Here is a 17071-nt window from a genome sequence, read left to right as displayed (position 1 = left end):
ATATATTGCTTGCTTCAGTAACTTTCAGATGTAATGGTTTGAAGCCAGCTAATGCTAAAGCCGATGTTGCAGATACGGTGTGAAAAGCTCGTATTGCTCTAATAGCGAAGCATCGTTGGAACGATCGTAGAAGTCGACGAATGTAATAATACTTTGTTGCACTACCCCAAACGGCGGCAGCGTAAGTAATCATCGGTTCTATTACTTGTCGATATATTATTAAGACGTTTTCAGGATGGATGCCCCAAGTTGGTCGAACGAATTTACACAGATTGTTAAAAATTCTTTGTGTTTTGGCTATGATATACTTCGCATGACTTATGAACTTCAGCTGATCATCTATCACCACACCTAGTAGTTTAATGGCTTTTACCAACGGTAGGGTGACGCCGTTCATCAATAAGTTTGCAGCTCTTGCCTTTCTTGTAAATCCTATAGCTTGCGTTTTAGCTTCGCCGAATGTTAATTTCACGTCCTTTCCCCATTGACTTATTTGGGTTAAGCTTATTTTTGCTAAGCACTCCAACTCAGCGCGTGTTTTTGCACTGACCGTGAGTAGTACATCGTCTGCGAATGCTTGTATTTCACACCCTTGTGGCAGTGGCATCGAGAGCAGGTCATCCAAAATTATGTTCCAGAAAATGGGGCCGCATATAGAGCCTTGAACACAGCCCTTGGTCATAGGCTTTGTTGCGGTGGATTCTGCGTAATCCAGTTTTACCGTGCGATCATGGAGGTAGCTCTTGATTAGATTATAAATATTTGAAGGCGTTTTGTATCGAATTAATTGGCTTAACAGCATTGGCCACCAGGCATTATCGAATGCGGCTTTTATGTCTAAAGACACGCAAACCACTTGATATCGCCTACACTTTTTATCCTTAATATTTTGTACTGCATTGTAGAGTGCATCTGTGGTTGACGTTTGTTTCTTAAACCCATACTGATTGGACGACCACAATTTGTTGTTTTCAGCATGATACGCCAAGCGCTGGGTAAATATTTTTTCCAAAACTTTTCCAAATACAGGTAGCAGACCTATTGGACGGTATGATGATAAACTGTCAGCTACTTTGTTCGTTTTTGGCAAGATTTTTACGTAGGCTTCTTTCCAGGCCTTGGGGAAATGTCCTATTCTTAAGCATGCGTTGTATATACTTGTTATAAGCCTTGGGTAGTCCTTCATTACCTCCATGCAAATATCAGATGTAATATTATCTAGACCCGGAGCCTTGTTGGGATTTATAGAGTTTAGGGCTTCAAAAACTTCATCTTGTGTGAAATCTGGATCATTCGGAGTGCTTAAAATCTGCTCAGCTTGATTTCGTATATTTCGATGCCGTGCTGAAGAATCTTCACTATCTTCGGGATAAAAGTGGCGCAATAGTGATTCAGCTGTTTCGCTGCTTGTTTCAGTAAATTTACCATCTTTGTGCAGAGTTATCGGTGGGCGTTTAGTAGGTGCATCTTTTATGATACGATTTGTAACCATCCATACATCTTCTTTACCCTGATAATTACAGAACTCTCTAAAATTTCTCACCGATGCTTCTTGTAAGGCTTTAGCGTATTTGCGTTTTGCTTCCGCATGGATCAGTGCAACTGCGTTTACTGGTCTGTGGTTCTTGCTTAACCAGTTAAGTTTGTGGTGAAGTTTAATACAGCTTTCTTTGAGGGCTTGTAGATCTTGATTCCACCAGGGATTACACGGTTTTCCACCTTTCTTTATTTTCATCGATTCGTTACAAGCGTCGCGTATACTGCTTGTAAGACTACTGACTGCATTATCAATTTCTAGTGAGGTGCAATTATTAAAGTTTATGTTTAGTATTTTGGACTTTTGTACGTTTTTATGTAGGCGTTCATGAAAAATGTCCCACTTGGCGGTTTTGTTATTAAACAAAAAGGTAGATGTTCGTTTGGATGATTTGAGTTCTTCATTCTTCTCCAGCTTGAAAGTTATCGAGTTATGGTCAGAGCTCTGAACTGCTTCAATGTTTACTTGCCAATCTTTTATATAATTTATAATGTTGTCTGACGCCATTGTAATGTCAACGATAGACGTCGCCGACAAACCGTGCCGTATAGCTGTGAAAGTAGGTGTTGTACCCTCGTTACAAATTATCATATTGTTAGTAGCTGCAATGTTCGCAACTGCCGCTCCTCGAGCGTTTTCAGATTTCGAGCCCCAGGAAGGATGCCAGCCATTAAGATCTCCACCCATTATACGTAAAGAGGAAGATGTTGATAACAGAAAATGGTTTATTGCACTGAGAGTATCGTACTCATCAACTAAAGGCTCTACGTATGCATTGCCGACGTATAATAGACGCTGACCAATACGAACTTTTACTACACTTAAATTTGGAGTGGACAGTTGAGTAATACCTAGTGGTGCCGCCACGTTTTCTTTTACCAATATACATGATTTTGTTCTTCTATTCTCTGCTGGGAACTGATATATCTGAACGCCATTTGTTGTACGAACATTGTTATCTTTATCAACTGGTGGTTCGCTGATTAATGCTATATCTATTGATTTTGAAGTAATATATTGGACTAGTTCGTTATAGGCGGTATGACAATGATTTACATTGACTTGTATAAATTTCAGAGGCTTATGGCCCATAATTGGTGCGAGCACTAATACGTTGGGATACTGCCTGGATTTGGGGACAGAATTTTATGCTCGTTGCTGAGTGATGAATATCTACATTTGTTTCAGACTTTTCATTGCGGGCTGCACAGTTGAAGCATTTCAACTTTGTATTGTCGTTTTTGTAGGGACAATGGGCAAATGTATGCTCTTTGCTAGCGCAATGAGAACATGGTGTGATTTGCGAATCGCATTTTGTTTTAGTGTGACCAAACTGAAGGCATCGGAAGCATTGTACGAAGCCGCTGTAGTCTGATACATGGACTCTTTGGTGATCTACATTTAATCGTTCTGCTTTAATCATTGCATTGTGAAGCAGGGGGGAAACTTCAAGCACGGCATTGTACAGAAATTCTGGGTTTCGTTTGTTGCGTTTTATAAATCGCAACTTTATGTCTATATCTTTCTTCATACTAGCACATACACTTGGATTTTGATTTTTCACCAAAGTTATCAGTTCATCTGAGGTGATTGACTTTGATATTCCTTTTGCTATAACAAGTGGTTGGCGGTTTCTTGCGTGTTCAGCTATAAGCGTAGTTACGTTGGATATTTTATTCATTGTGACTTCGCGCTGGTCTTGATTATCAAACTCAATGCGAACTTTGTTGTTTGATACCGGAGTAATTCTTGCTGGAGCAAAGTTGGTGTCTTTAAATGAAACATTGGATCGAAATGTTTTTAGTATCTGGGAGTGGTTATCTTGGCTTCCCTGAGGAGCGCTGATTACAATTGCAGGCTTAGATGCTACAACCCCAGTTTTAATTACGTTGGCATATGTATATGAGTCAGTTTGAGCTTCCATAGATTCTTTGAATGAAGCAAGCTCTTCTCGAATCGTTTTACGGATATCTTCCGAATTTTGGTTACTTTTGATATTCAATGACTCGATTGCTGGAATAAGAGCTATCAATTTCGATGTTTGGTCGATTATCCCAGTTTTTATTTCCCTTTTCACATTTCCAGAATCTTTCAATAAGCGGTTTATTTCACGTGATATCATGTTTATTGCATTTACGATATTAACCGTAGAGTCCATTTCGCAGCTTTTTGTCGATGCTAGTATCCGTGCAACTACCCTTTAAAAATCGTGATGTGCAGGGTCTAGTCTTTGCTAACTAATGTTTACGTTCCACTAACTGGAGCTTACGTTCCATTTAATTTCAGTTTGACAGCCAGATAGCATCAGCTGGCCGCGTAGGTTGCGCGCTTGTTCTTATTAAATATTGTTGTTGTTTTTGTGATCAGCAGATTTTATATTTTTATATTAAATAAATAATCATATTTCTACTTATCTTACTGGAATCCAATTTCACAATGTTCAGAATTTTGTAGTGCCTCTAAATGAGTGAGTAAACAACTTTTAAAGCTTTTAAAACTTGTAAAATTTTAAATTTTTATATTTTTTCGACGAGCGATCGCAAACACACATCTGTTTAGTGCGAGAGTTGCCAGGTCACCAACTTAACTGTTAACCCATCAACTCCCGTATCCCCTAACCCCTAGAGACCACCCCTACCACACAAGCAGGCAAACCCACCGTACCTTGGGAAATTTAGAAACATGAAAATTTCAAAATGTCTTATCTCAGCGAGAAAAAAATGATATTTGAGCAAACTCAACACCATTTGAAAGAAGAAGACTTGTATTTAAAGGTGCCGTCCTTTAATTTTGGTGAAAGGAAACATATGCAAGGCTACATAACCTCAAATATGGGCAAAAACGGTGTTTTTGCACTTTTAGGTTAGGATATCGAAACCAGATCTAATAGAGCCAGATTTGGACTCAGCGCATCATAAACCTTCGGAAATATATAGTCTAGTTTCTGGGTCTGAATGTTGGTTAAATTTTGTCGGCCTGTGTTATTATTGCATTTCCTTCGATAAACTGACAGCCAATTTAGTTGATGTAATTATACAAGAGGTGATATAAGGTCAACGACAATGACGTCAATTGACCTTATGACCACTTTAAATGGCCACAAAGTCAATTAAAACTATGACCATATGAAATGGTCAAAACGTCAACTTTCAAATGGTTACAATAGGCGCTTTCAGGAAACACAATTGAGCAACACCGTTGAGCATTTTTGATCCACTCACCGTTGGAATATTTGTGGGGAAGGGAGCGGAGGGATATGTAGAAATTAAACTGAAGCGGGGATAGGATACCACCCTGTGGTAAATTGAACCGACGCTTGCCGACAATTCACATAATTTGCGGTCCATCGAGCAGGACGGTCTCCAATGGCTTCGCTGCTGCCGAAAGGAGTGATAGCGATCGATATGACTCGCCTTCGTTAGCTAGTTTTCCAGGCTTTCGTAGTGGAATTATTCTTGTCATTTTCTATTGTTCGGGAATGACAAAGGACTTCCATTACAAGTTGAAAACGTTCGTTAGGTAGTTTATTCCCTCATCGCCAAGGTTTTGTAGCATTGGCATGGCTATTCCGTCTGGGCCTATTGATTTAGAGGGCTTTTCCTCTTTGATTGCTTCTTCGACCTCTGTAGGGGTGATGGTAATAAGTGACACGTCGTGTTTGTATTTATGTGCCCGTCTGTTTGCACGACGTCTAGCCTTGTCTACTGAAGGTTGCATTATAAATTGCCAGCAAATAGCGCTCGCGAATTTGTTCGAGTCCTACAAAGTTTTATCGCAAAAGGCGATATATACTTTATCATTGAGTTTTTTTAGATTAGGCAAGGATTTGAGCGTTGACCACAGTTTACCAACACCCGCAGAGAGGCTGCTGTTCTTTAAGTGCTCTTCCCATTTGGTTTGTGTTCAAATATATCCAAGTTTAGATGCCCAACATGGGAGTCTCTAGGGTCGAGTTGTCACGTTCTCTTGCTAAGTTTGCAGCTTCAGCCAGGAATTGGGGTATTATTGCCGGAATAAAGCGTGCCGAAGCTGAAGCGATGACATTGCGGAAGGCACGCTCGCATTGCCAGACATCAGTCGGAATTGGGCGAGCAGCAAAAGATTGATTTTTGAAGGTTTCCCCAGCTAGCTTTTTTGAAATTAATAAAAGTCCGCTTTTTAGAGGTGATAAAATAAGATGTTCGCTGTATTGAAAGGAGTATGGACAGGTGATAACATGCTAAGGTGGACATCGGCTGCCATTCGACGCAGTATATCTGCGCTGACGATGGAAATGTCCTGCGAGCTGTTACCTGCAATTCTAGTGGCGGCATCGCCGTTTATCGTTCAGAAAGCCGTATTGTCTTTTTGTTGTACTAGCTGCCTGCCATTGATGTCAACAGGCAAGCTGGAATGCAAAAGGTCATGGTGTGCGTTGAAATCGCCAATTAGACGGTTTTCGCCACTAAGTAGCGCACTGATATCAAGGCGATAGCCACTTGACAGCAGGTGGCAGGAATAGTAATGTTAATTATTTTTAGGTCAACATCACCTGACCGGTGGTTATGCCTTGACTTTCATAAGCTTTGTCCCTGCGGCTGATGTTGGGTTGAAATAGACTATATTGCTTGGTGTAATGGGTGATGAAGGCACTACACCATTACCCCTTGTGCGATCTTTTCCTTCGTCGTTGTAGCCAACGCAAGTTCAAGGTCTGATCTGACAGCATTGTTCCTTGAATTGCGGCTATACGGATACTATTTTAATTCATGTAATCAACTATCTCCGCGATCTTTTCCCAAGCTCCTTCAGGGGGGAGCTCTTTCGAGGATGGCAATTTATGGGAGTGACGCAAATAAAATTTAAAATAACGTATCGAATTTTTCGCGAAATCGGTTTACATAATTTTTGATTTGTAATTTATCACCGTTTCACTAAAATAAACGAAAATTAACTACTAAAAATTTGACATAATTTTTGCTGCCATTTTTTTACTCGCACCTGTACATATATTTATGCATGGACTTCTGCTTGTTTACAGGATAATACAGACGTAACTATACAAATTCCGCTTCCTTTCAAAAATGCCGTTGCAGTTTCGAAAAAGGGAAATATTATATATTGTCCTGGAGTCGATGGATCTTTAGAATGTTATAAGTAAAACTCTAAATTTTCTTCTTTTCTTCAATTTTAGCCTTTTTATTTTTTCAGCATTCGCGATGGCCTCCATACTATTATTCAAGGTGCTTTGCGCGGTAAAGGAAATTTTATAGCTTGCAGTGATAATGGGTAAGTACTTGGCAAAAGCTTTGCTGGGCGTGCTTCATGTTTCGTTTGAAAAAAATGTGCATAACGTGAGAAAATCATCTTAATATTTATCTATCTAAAGTAGGAGATAAGCCAAAAGGAGATAACGCTAAGACTCCGGCTTTATCGGAGGTGCTAAAGGGAGTTAACGCTAAGAATACGGCTTTCTAGGAGGTGCCAAATGGAGATAACACTAAGACTCCGCTTTTCCCGAGAAGATGAGTGATGTGGCAAAGCAGTCACTGACTGTGGCGCTGGTTGATCGTAGCAGTCCTTTCGGACAAATGACTACTGAAAGGTGGAGATCTGTGGAAAGGGAGCTTATTAGCTTAATGCTTAAGATGATGCGGAACAACCAAGTAAGCCCCTTCCAACCTTTGATTCGGGGGGATGGTATAACGGTGTGAAAATGATAGCGTGCGACAACATCGCGAGCTTGCGGTGGCTGGAGGAAGTGGTTCCAAACTCCAAAGGCAAGGCACGAACGCGCGGTTTGAGGTGGTGGATAAAGCGCAAATCCCCACGGTATCAAAAGTTAAGGTATGGATAACATGCGTGATGAAGTCGGAGGATACACTGCGACTTCTGCAGAATCAATCCGAACATACCGACACAGGATTGGAAGGTACTTACTGTATCTCGGCCTACCGAGGAAGGTCAGTTCTACATCTTCCAAATAAACAAGCAGGCGGAGGATATTTTGTACACGCAGCTTGGCAAAATGTCATGCGCAAAATTTACATGCGACTCAGGAAAAGAAGTCCCGAGGGTAAAAATCCTAACACGATAGAGGTGGGCGAAGTCGAAAAGGACCTCAATAGCATAAGGGAAGAAAAGACAGGTGGAGGTCCCCGACGTCACCACGAAGGTGTTAGAAGAGGACCACCGCCAAATGGGGCTGTGACTCGCACAGAGGGACACCCGGCACAACAATTACGAGAGGCTGAAAGAGGCCTCGAATACTCTAAACCAAAAGGGCAAGGGGAGGACGACGTCGTCACGACGAAGGTGCTGTAGGGGGACAAACAGCCCAATGGTGCTGCGAGTCCTACAGATAAAGCTCCAACACAGTAAAGTGGCGTCGAGCGAACTCCTCCTAACCCTTGAGGAGGGTTTGTCTAACGTGGCGCAGATCCAGTAGCCGTGGCTCTAATCGGGAGGAAAGGTTTCCGGACTTAGCGCGCGTGGGTTTGGCGTTTTCTACGCGCAAACGGAAGGACGGGTGCGAGCTGTAGTAATGGTAAGGAAACAGCTGCATTCATATATGCTGCCTAATTACACTACTGAGGACCTCGTAGTGGTGGCCGTTGAGCAAAAGAAGAAGCAGGTATTTATCCTGGCGTCCTGCTACATGGCCCATGCTGCGGAGGGGGCGGGTGATCGGTCACGTGTATCCCAAAGACTATAGACCCATTAGCTTAACATCATTTCTGCTCAAAACCTTAGAGAGGCTGATAGATGTGTACATAAAGTCCAACGTGGATGAAAAGCTGCTCTCCACAACACAGCATGCGTACACCAAAGGCAAGTCGATAGACACCGCATTGCATAGGGTGGTAATAAGCATAGAGAAAGCCCTGGAATATAAGGAATATGCAGTAGAAACCCTGGAAAAAAATGGCCCAATCTGCAATCGTGTTAACTTTTATATTGACAGTCAAGCAGCAATTAAGACAATAATCTCGCATAGCACAGCATCTAAATGCGTGTTAGAGTGTAAGCAGTCCCTGAAGAGAATCGGGACAGGGAGAAGCATACATCTATATTGGGTCCCAGGGCATATGGGAATAGATGGCAATGAAAAAGCGGATGAACTAGCTAAAAAGGGCGCATTCCTTGAAGCTTGCTCCGTAGACGTCCCAATTAGACTGGGCGAAATTAAGCGATGGCGAGAGGTGCACATGATCGACCAAGCGGGAAAGGCGTGGGTTCAAGTGCGGGCTGTCGAAGATTATGTGCAGGTCTTACAACCTTAGACCAACAAAATTGCTTCTATCATTAAAAAGAGAGGACTGTAGACCCATAACGGGTATTCTGACTGGGCACTGCCTTCTGGCGTCACATTCCTTTAAATTAGGCTTGGTCAGTGATAGCAGATGTAGGAAGTGCAGGCTAGAGGAGGAAACGATCGAGCACGTTCTGTGCTCTTGCCAGGCAGACTCCAGCTATTAGAAGTGACACAGCTGTTAGATCTAGAAGCAGCAAGTGGTTTAAGTCATAGGAAGCTTCTAGTATTTGCCAAGAGGACGGAGTTATTTTATAACATAGGTCCTGGTTTTTGATAGGGTTTTTCAGTTTGATCGTTAAAACAAACTTCTGGTAACACTACGGACTCAATCAGTCTATGTGAGGTCCTCATGGACCGGTCAGTTCAACCTAACCTACACCATGGAAATACAGAATGTTAAAAAAATATATGGCTGACCTTAAAAAAAAACATAAAGATACATTAATTTGATTTTTTTACTATTTCTCTAAGTTACTTTAAACACTCTATAGTAATTTTTTTCCAGTGCAGAGGTTAACATTTTTTTGGCTCAGAAAAAAGGGAGTCCAGAATGAAATTGTAACAATTTTTTTTTAAATAATTGAAAAGAAGTCATATTGTGTGGGAAAGTTTTTAAGTATAACATACCTAAAAAGGTAAAAACCCAAACTTAAACATGTTTGGAAGATGAGCTACATATGGAAAGGATGTCGCTTACCAGTTGCATTTCTCCATCGTAATATTTTTCACAGGGAATCTTAACATTTCTGCCACAGTCGTGCACAATGTTTATTCGTTGCTGTCTCGCTATCGACTAACGTTGGAGAGTAGAATATGTGTGAAGCAAGTCTGGCTCAATTGAACTATGGCGCGACGACCACTGATATAAATTAAAGTCCCTGTGCATATACACAACTTTTGTGTATGAAAGTGCACGAAGAGATGTATTCACTGTTGTTTTGTTGAAAATACGGATGCAGAGAAGCAATGAGCAAATGCGTTACTTAGAGTGTTTACAAAACCAAAGCACGAGGTCAGGTATTCAGGTTTGAGTTGGAATTTTATTCTTTTTAAGGTTTCGTTACTTGCAAAATTATTTTATATTTGGTTAGATTTATAAGAAATAAGAAAGTGTAAACACGGGAGAAAAATAAAATTGTTAAAATAAAATGAAATAAAACAAAGCAATAAAATTAAATTAAATGAAGAAAATAAGATTAATTAAAATTAAAAAAAAAAAAATAACAATAAAATAAGTAAAAATACAATAAAGGAAATATAAAAGTAAGACAGAATGAAATGAAATAAAATATAATTTAATTGAATAACAAATAAAATAAATAAAAATTTTATAAAATGAAATAAAACAAAATAAATGTCGATGAATTTTTAGTAGATGCGCTGTTCGTTTGTTTATTAAAGATTTTGGATTTATCATTAGAAACTTATCAATATTTTGCCTTACCTTTGTTACCAAAAATTTATCGGCATGTTATCAAAAGGATATCGATTTGTTTTTGATTGTTTATAGATTTGTTATCGGAGTGCTACGAACTTTTAATCGGCATGTTAGCGATTTGTTAACGACGACTCATCGGTTTCTTATGACACAAATGCCTTTAAAACTTCAATATAAATTTTATAGCACTGGTGTAATTCCTCGATAATTATCTGATAAGAATCAAATAAGAAGAGATTAAATCGACAGCGAGCTGATAACAAATCGATAATGACTCGCTATCAATAAGAAACTGATAATAAAGCTATAACTTGTCGGTGTCAACTGTTACCGCTAAAGAGTTGACAATGGCCTTCTCAAAAAGCCCGACATTTTTTGTTTCTCTAAAAGTTAACTCTATTGTGGTTTAACTCCAATCCCTGGGCGAGCTCACATAACTTAAAAAAAATCGTTTCCTAGACGCACATATACCTGCGGCCGAATCGTTACATACGATCCGTAAAATATGTAAACTAGGGACAACGTGTACTCATTAGATCCATGAAATATTACTATTTTTTCAAATAGTTGGATAGCCTAATTTTTATCGCTTGAGTGAATATAGTTTTCGATTCGTGATCGTATGTTACGATTCCATAGCTGTATGTTTATGCATCGAACTTCGCTAGTACTTGGTAGTCACGCCTTTTTTGATCTTGCTTTCAGAAACTGGATTATAACCGGCCTTTATCAAGATGATTTTCAATTATTTTATGTGGATAATTAAGCAAAAAGCGTGCGCACTACACGCTAATCCACTAATCGACCAATCTGTAATTGGAAAACATTTTCAAAACCTGCTAGTGTTGTTCAACGAATTTATTTGAAATTTTGAGGTTATATATCTGTCGCCCACGATCTCTATATGGTATGTAATTAGTTTATGAAATAAATTTTTTTTATTAAATGTAATTTATTATTATTATGAGTTTACTATATACATATGGATTGAATTATATACATACATTGTTTATCAAACTTTCGTTTTACATATCTTTTTAAAGTAAGTTTTTTTGAAAGGACTGCACAGTAAGAATTAAGCACATTTGCTATTCAATGTATTCGATAATTAGGCCCACTTGAACTCAGATTTAGCTTCTTATGAGGGGTTAAACTCATAAAACTTTGACAACTTTAAAAACTCAATCTGTGTTAAAAAGTTCCGCAAGTGGGCCCATGTGCTTTCTTCCAAGTTTTTTTATTAAAAATTCAATTGGATTTGTTCACCAATCACATACAAAATATACAATTATTAATAAATACGCTTCATAATTTCTATTAAACATAGCAATATGTAAGTAATATACTGTCTCGTATTTCTACTTTGTTAATTTAATTTGTTTTGTGTTTTTTTTTATCAAGTTTAATAATTTTATTTTTTCTACGTTGGATTCAGAAAAAAATCTAAAACAAGAAAGCGTATTTTAAAATTTGTGAAATTTATAAAATAAGTTTTATATAAATTGTGAATTGTCTTACAATAAATAACTGTAAACCATAAAATAGTCTGTATTTCATTGGCGCAGTCGGTAGGATCTGTGCAAAAGATCGTTGAGAACCTATACAAACAATCTCCATAGAGAAAATTAACCAGAAAAAATATCAAACAAATCATTCTGATTCCTATATGAGCATTGACGAACAGCTGGATATTTTAAACGCTAGTTTTCAAACAATTAGTCTACAAGATTTTTCCAACATGACTGAAGCGAGAGGACGCAGGGAATCTGCTTTGCAAAACATAAAATTAATAACTCCTTTTGATGTTGACGCTAAGTATCTTGCCGTGTACGTGGATAGCATCGATGCTATAATGTCTGGAGCCCAATCGAATGAAGATTGATCAGGATCAAGGATTAAATAATATTAATATAAAACAATGGTGTGGACAATTGAATATTGTAGTAGAGACAACTACGGGGAAAACTGGAATCGCAGATATTGAACGTTTTCATAAGACTTTGAATGAAAAATTGAGAATAATCAATACGTCAAATGCAAAGAAATTAAATATTTCGGAGTAGAACAAGCCGTTTTCACATATAATCATAACATAATTCATTCTACTACCAACGTAACTCCATATAATATTTTTTTTTATAAAATTAGTCCAGAAATAGACCCACAGGCTAAAGAGAAAAGAATAAATTATTTAAACAGAAATACACAAGAAAGCCCTATTGACTTAAATTATGTTAAAGCAGATAATTCAAGGAAAAGATTAAGGAAAATTTGTAATCCTTATAATAAAGTAAAGGTTGTGCAAACGGAGGACGACAAGGCACATCATTTAATAAAATATAGAAGTAGAAAAGTCCGAAAATATAAGAATCAACTTAAAAGGAAAAAAATGTAATTTCGTTTGTTTGTTATTACGCGATATGGTATCACTAATTGAATTTTTGAAGTTTGTCAAAATAACGCACTACAAATTAAACATAAAAAAAAAAATTTATAATTTGGGAAAAATTTTAAACAACGTGACATCAGGGCGGACAAGGCGACAGCTGTTTCGATTATACCTTGTAAATTTCTTCAAAGCCTTTTCTCCCGGGAGTGGGATTTGAACCCGCACTCCTACGATGGTTGAAGTGTTACAAGCGCATTCAGCCACGCCATGCCTTAGTTGTTGTAAACCTTATCCCAATTGCCTTCTTTGCATATTCCCACACAGCATTTAGATGATAAATTTTTGAACTTTCCTTCATATCAATACAATTTGACTACTCCTTGCGAATAAATACTGAGTTTTCATACAGTTGAACAAAATAAATAATAAGATTACTTTTAATCATCAAAAACTGAAAATCATTTTTCGATCACTTTTTGAAATAATTTTCGATAACTTTGATGAACAAATTTTAAGATTTTATAAAAATGAACATAGAGAATAATAAAACTTGTTTTCTTTTGATGGTCAATAAAAGAGAACAATTTTTCAATCACAATTTGGAATCATTTTTGAATTGAATTAGGGATGTAGCCATAAAGGTGGATCAGGGTTGACTCTAGAATGCGTTTGTACGATATGGGTATCAAATGAAAGGTGTTAATGAGTATTTTAAAAGGGAGTAATCCTTAGTTCCATAGGTGGACGCCGTTTCGAGATATCGCCATAAAGGTGGGCCAGGGGTGACTCTAGAATTCCTTTGTGCAATATGGGTATCAAACGAAAGGAGTTAATGAGTATTTTAAAAGGGAGTGGGCCTTAGTTCTATAGGTGGACGCCTTTTCGAAGTATCGCAATAAAGGTGGACCAGGGGTGACTCTAGACTTTGTTTGTACGATATGGGTATCAAATGAAAGGTGTTAATGAGTATTTTTAAAGGGAGTGGGCCTTCGTTCTATAGGTGTTCGCCTTTTCGAGATATTGCCATAAAGGTGGACCAGGGGTGACTCTAGAATGAGTTTGTACGATATGGGTATCAAATTAAAGGTATTAATGAGAGTTTTAAAAGGGAGTGGTGGTAGTTGTATATTTGAACGCGTTTTCCAGATATCGACCAAAATGTGGACCAGGGTGACCCAGAACATCATCTGTTGGATACCGCTAATTTATTTATATATGTAAAACCTGCCAAGATTTTAAGGGTTTTTTATTTCGCCCTGCAGAACTTTTTCATTTTCTTCTACTTAATATGGTAGGTGTCACAACCATTTTATAAAGTTTTTTCTAAAGTTATATTTCGCGTCAATAAAACAATCCAATTACCTTACCATGTTTCATCCCTTTTTTCGTATTTGGTATAGAATTATGGCATTTTTTTCATTTTTCGTAATTTTCGATATCGAAAAAGTGGTCGTGGCCATAGTCGGATTTCGTTCATTTTTCATACCAAGATAAAGTGAGTTCAAGTAAGCACGTGAACTAAGTTCATTAAAGATATGTCGATTTTTGCTCAAGTTATCGTGTTAACGGCCATGCGGAAGGACAGACGGACGACTGTGTATAAAAACTGGGCGTCGCATCAACCGATTTCGCCCATTTTAACAGAAAACAGTTAACGTCATAAAGTCTATGCCCATACCAAATTTCAAAAGGATTGGTTAATTTTTGTTCGACTTATGGCGTTAAAAGTATCCTAGACAAATTAAATTAAAAAGGGCGGAGCCACGCCCATTTTGAAATTTTCTTTTATTTTTGTATTTTGTTGCACCATATCATTACTGGAGTTGAATGTTGACATAATTTACTTATATACTGTAAAGATATTAAATTTTTTGTTAAAATTTTACTTAAAAAAAATTTTTTTTTTTTAAAGTGGGCGTGGTCCTTCGATTTTGCTAATTTTTACTAAGCGTACATATAGTAATAGGAGTAACGTTCCTGCCAAATTTCATCATGATATCTTCAACGACTGCCAAAAGTTTCTTTTAAAAGTGGGCGGTGCCACGCCCATTGTCCAAAATTTTACTAATTTTGTATTCTGCGTCATAAGTTCAACTCATCTACCAAGTTTCGTCGCTTTATCTGTCTTTCGTAATGAATTACCGCACTTTTTCGGTTTTTCGAAATTTTCGATATCGAAAAAGTGGGCGTGGTTATAGTCCGATATCGTTCATTTTAAATAGCGATCTGAGATGAGTGCTCAGGAACCTACATACCAAATTTCATCAAGATACCTCAAAATTTACTCAAGTTATCGATTATTTTGATATATGGAAGTCTATATATATCTCGATTCCTTTATATATGTACAACCAACCGTTATCCAATCAAACTTAATATACTCTGTGAGCTCTGCTCAACTGAGTATAAAAAGTGTTTCGAAATATGAATCATAAATGATTATTCAAGAATAATCACATTTATGGTACAGAAAATGCTTTTAAATTTGAACGTTTTTAATCATCTTGGGGTATGATATTTAAATATTTTTTTATCATATGGAAAAGTTATGCGTTGGTAAGGCGGCATTCAAAGAAACTTTGGTGTTGTTTTTGTTCTGTTTTATAGAACTACAACGAATTAACCAATGTTGTCTATTTGTATGACCCTTATTGCTTTAAATGTATGAAAACATTTATTTGAAGCAATTGTTAATTTACAACAACTAATGCATGACGTGGCTGAATGCGTTTGTAACACTTCAACCATCGTAGGAGTTCGGGTTCAAATCCCACTCCCGGGAGAAAAGGCTTTGAAGAGATTTACAAGGTATAATCGAAACAACTGTCGCCTTGTCCGCCCTGATGTCACGTTGTTTAAAATTTTTTCCAAATTATTAAATAAATTATAAATTAAAATTGCTTCTAATAAATGTTTTCATACATTTAAAGCAATAAGGGTAAACCCCGCTTAAAAACTCAAAAAATTTAATAGTTTTGTCGTTTTATCGTTCCCGATTTCCACATAGGAGTTATAAATATGTTTAAACTTGAGTAAAATGTTAAGTTAAGAAATTTAATATTAACATGTTATAAACAATGAAGGCATTGTTTTTTTTAAGGTGGGAGGAGTAATATACTGTCTCGAATTTCTACTTTGTTTGTTAATTTAATTTGTTTTATGTTCTAAAAGGCTTTTGTGTTTTTTTTCATCAAGTTTTAAAATTTTATTTTTTCTACGTTGGATTCTGAAAAAATCTAAACCAAGAAAGTCGTATTTTAAACTTTGTGAAATTTATAAAATAAGTTTATATAAATTGTGAATTGTCTTACAATAAATAACTATAAACCATAAAATAGTCTGTATTTCATTTGTATTTATGTATTTTCCTTGTCCCATTTATCGTTATTTTATATGTTAACAAACCACGATTACTTACAAAGTACGTGGATGATTTATTCGTTATAGTAAAAACAGAAGATACAAACAAATTGCTTAACATACTGAATGTATATCACAGATCCATCAAATTTACCATTGAGATAGAAAAAGACGGGCAAATACGATTTTTGGATACATTGGCTATCAAAAGAAATAATTTCTTAACTATAGATTGGTATCAAAAACCAACAACCTCGGGGAGGCTTATAAACTTTCACTCCCAACATGAGAAGATAATAATTTGGACACAGCCAAAAACTTCGTCAGACGAGTTCTATCCATCAGCGACAATATTTATCACGATAAAAACATAAAAGTTATCACAAATAATCAAGAAAACCACAACTTTCCCATAAAGTTAACATCGAAAATAATTCGTGTTTATTATTCCCGACCCAGTGATATAGGTAATAAAGAGACTAGAGATGCCAATATTTACAAGTCTGCAACGTATGTCCCGAAATTATCGGAGAGAATAAAATATTCAAACACGTACGATAAAGAGAACGTGAGTTAGTTTTCCCATATAACAACACCCTACGAAAAATGTTTAGCAACCTTAAAGACAAAATTCCAACACAAGAAAAATCGGATGTAGTATACAAGATTCCTTGCAATGGCGACGGGTCCCACGTATGCGAGAAAGTATATGTGGGGACTACAAAAACAAAATTGAAGACAAGGATATCCGCACATAGATCCAATATAAAATTAAGGAACAATTTTTCGGACAACAGAACGGCTTTAACATCCCACTGCCAAGAAACAGGACATTATCCAGACTTTGATAATGTAACCATTTTAGAAAAAGGGAAAAATTACAACAAGCGCTTCACATTAGAAATGCTTCATATAGTGGACACCCCTAATAATAAGAGGATGAATTTCAATACGGACATCGCGAATTGTTCTCACGTCTATCGCAACCTTATAAAAAACAACAAAAGCTCGTGATGCATTTTTACAGACCTACACAAACATAAAAGGTTTCGT

The 17071-nt window shown here is 37.1% G+C and overlaps 1 protein-coding gene across 1 annotated transcript in view; it reads left to right on the top strand.

Moving 5' to 3' along the window:
- The window catches only part of LOC137252507 (uncharacterized), a 33119-nt gene extending 20315 nt beyond the window's left edge, over positions 1-12804 (top strand). The window contains exons 4-6 of the mRNA XM_067788335.1: positions 6558-6673; positions 6728-6805; positions 10975-12804. Of these exons, the coding sequence (XP_067644436.1) occupies positions 6558-6673; positions 6728-6805; positions 10975-11035 (255 nt within the window). The 3' untranslated portion in view covers positions 11036-12804. The remainder of the gene's footprint in view (positions 1-6557; positions 6674-6727; positions 6806-10974) is intronic.
- The last annotated feature ends 4267 nt before the right edge of the window (positions 12805-17071 follow it).

This window comes from Eurosta solidaginis, chromosome 5 (genome assembly GCF_040869045.1).
Source record: "Eurosta solidaginis isolate ZX-2024a chromosome 5, ASM4086904v1, whole genome shotgun sequence".
Lineage (NCBI taxonomy): Eukaryota > Metazoa > Arthropoda > Insecta > Diptera > Tephritidae > Eurosta > Eurosta solidaginis.
This window is presented reverse-complemented; position numbering and strand designations above follow the sequence as displayed.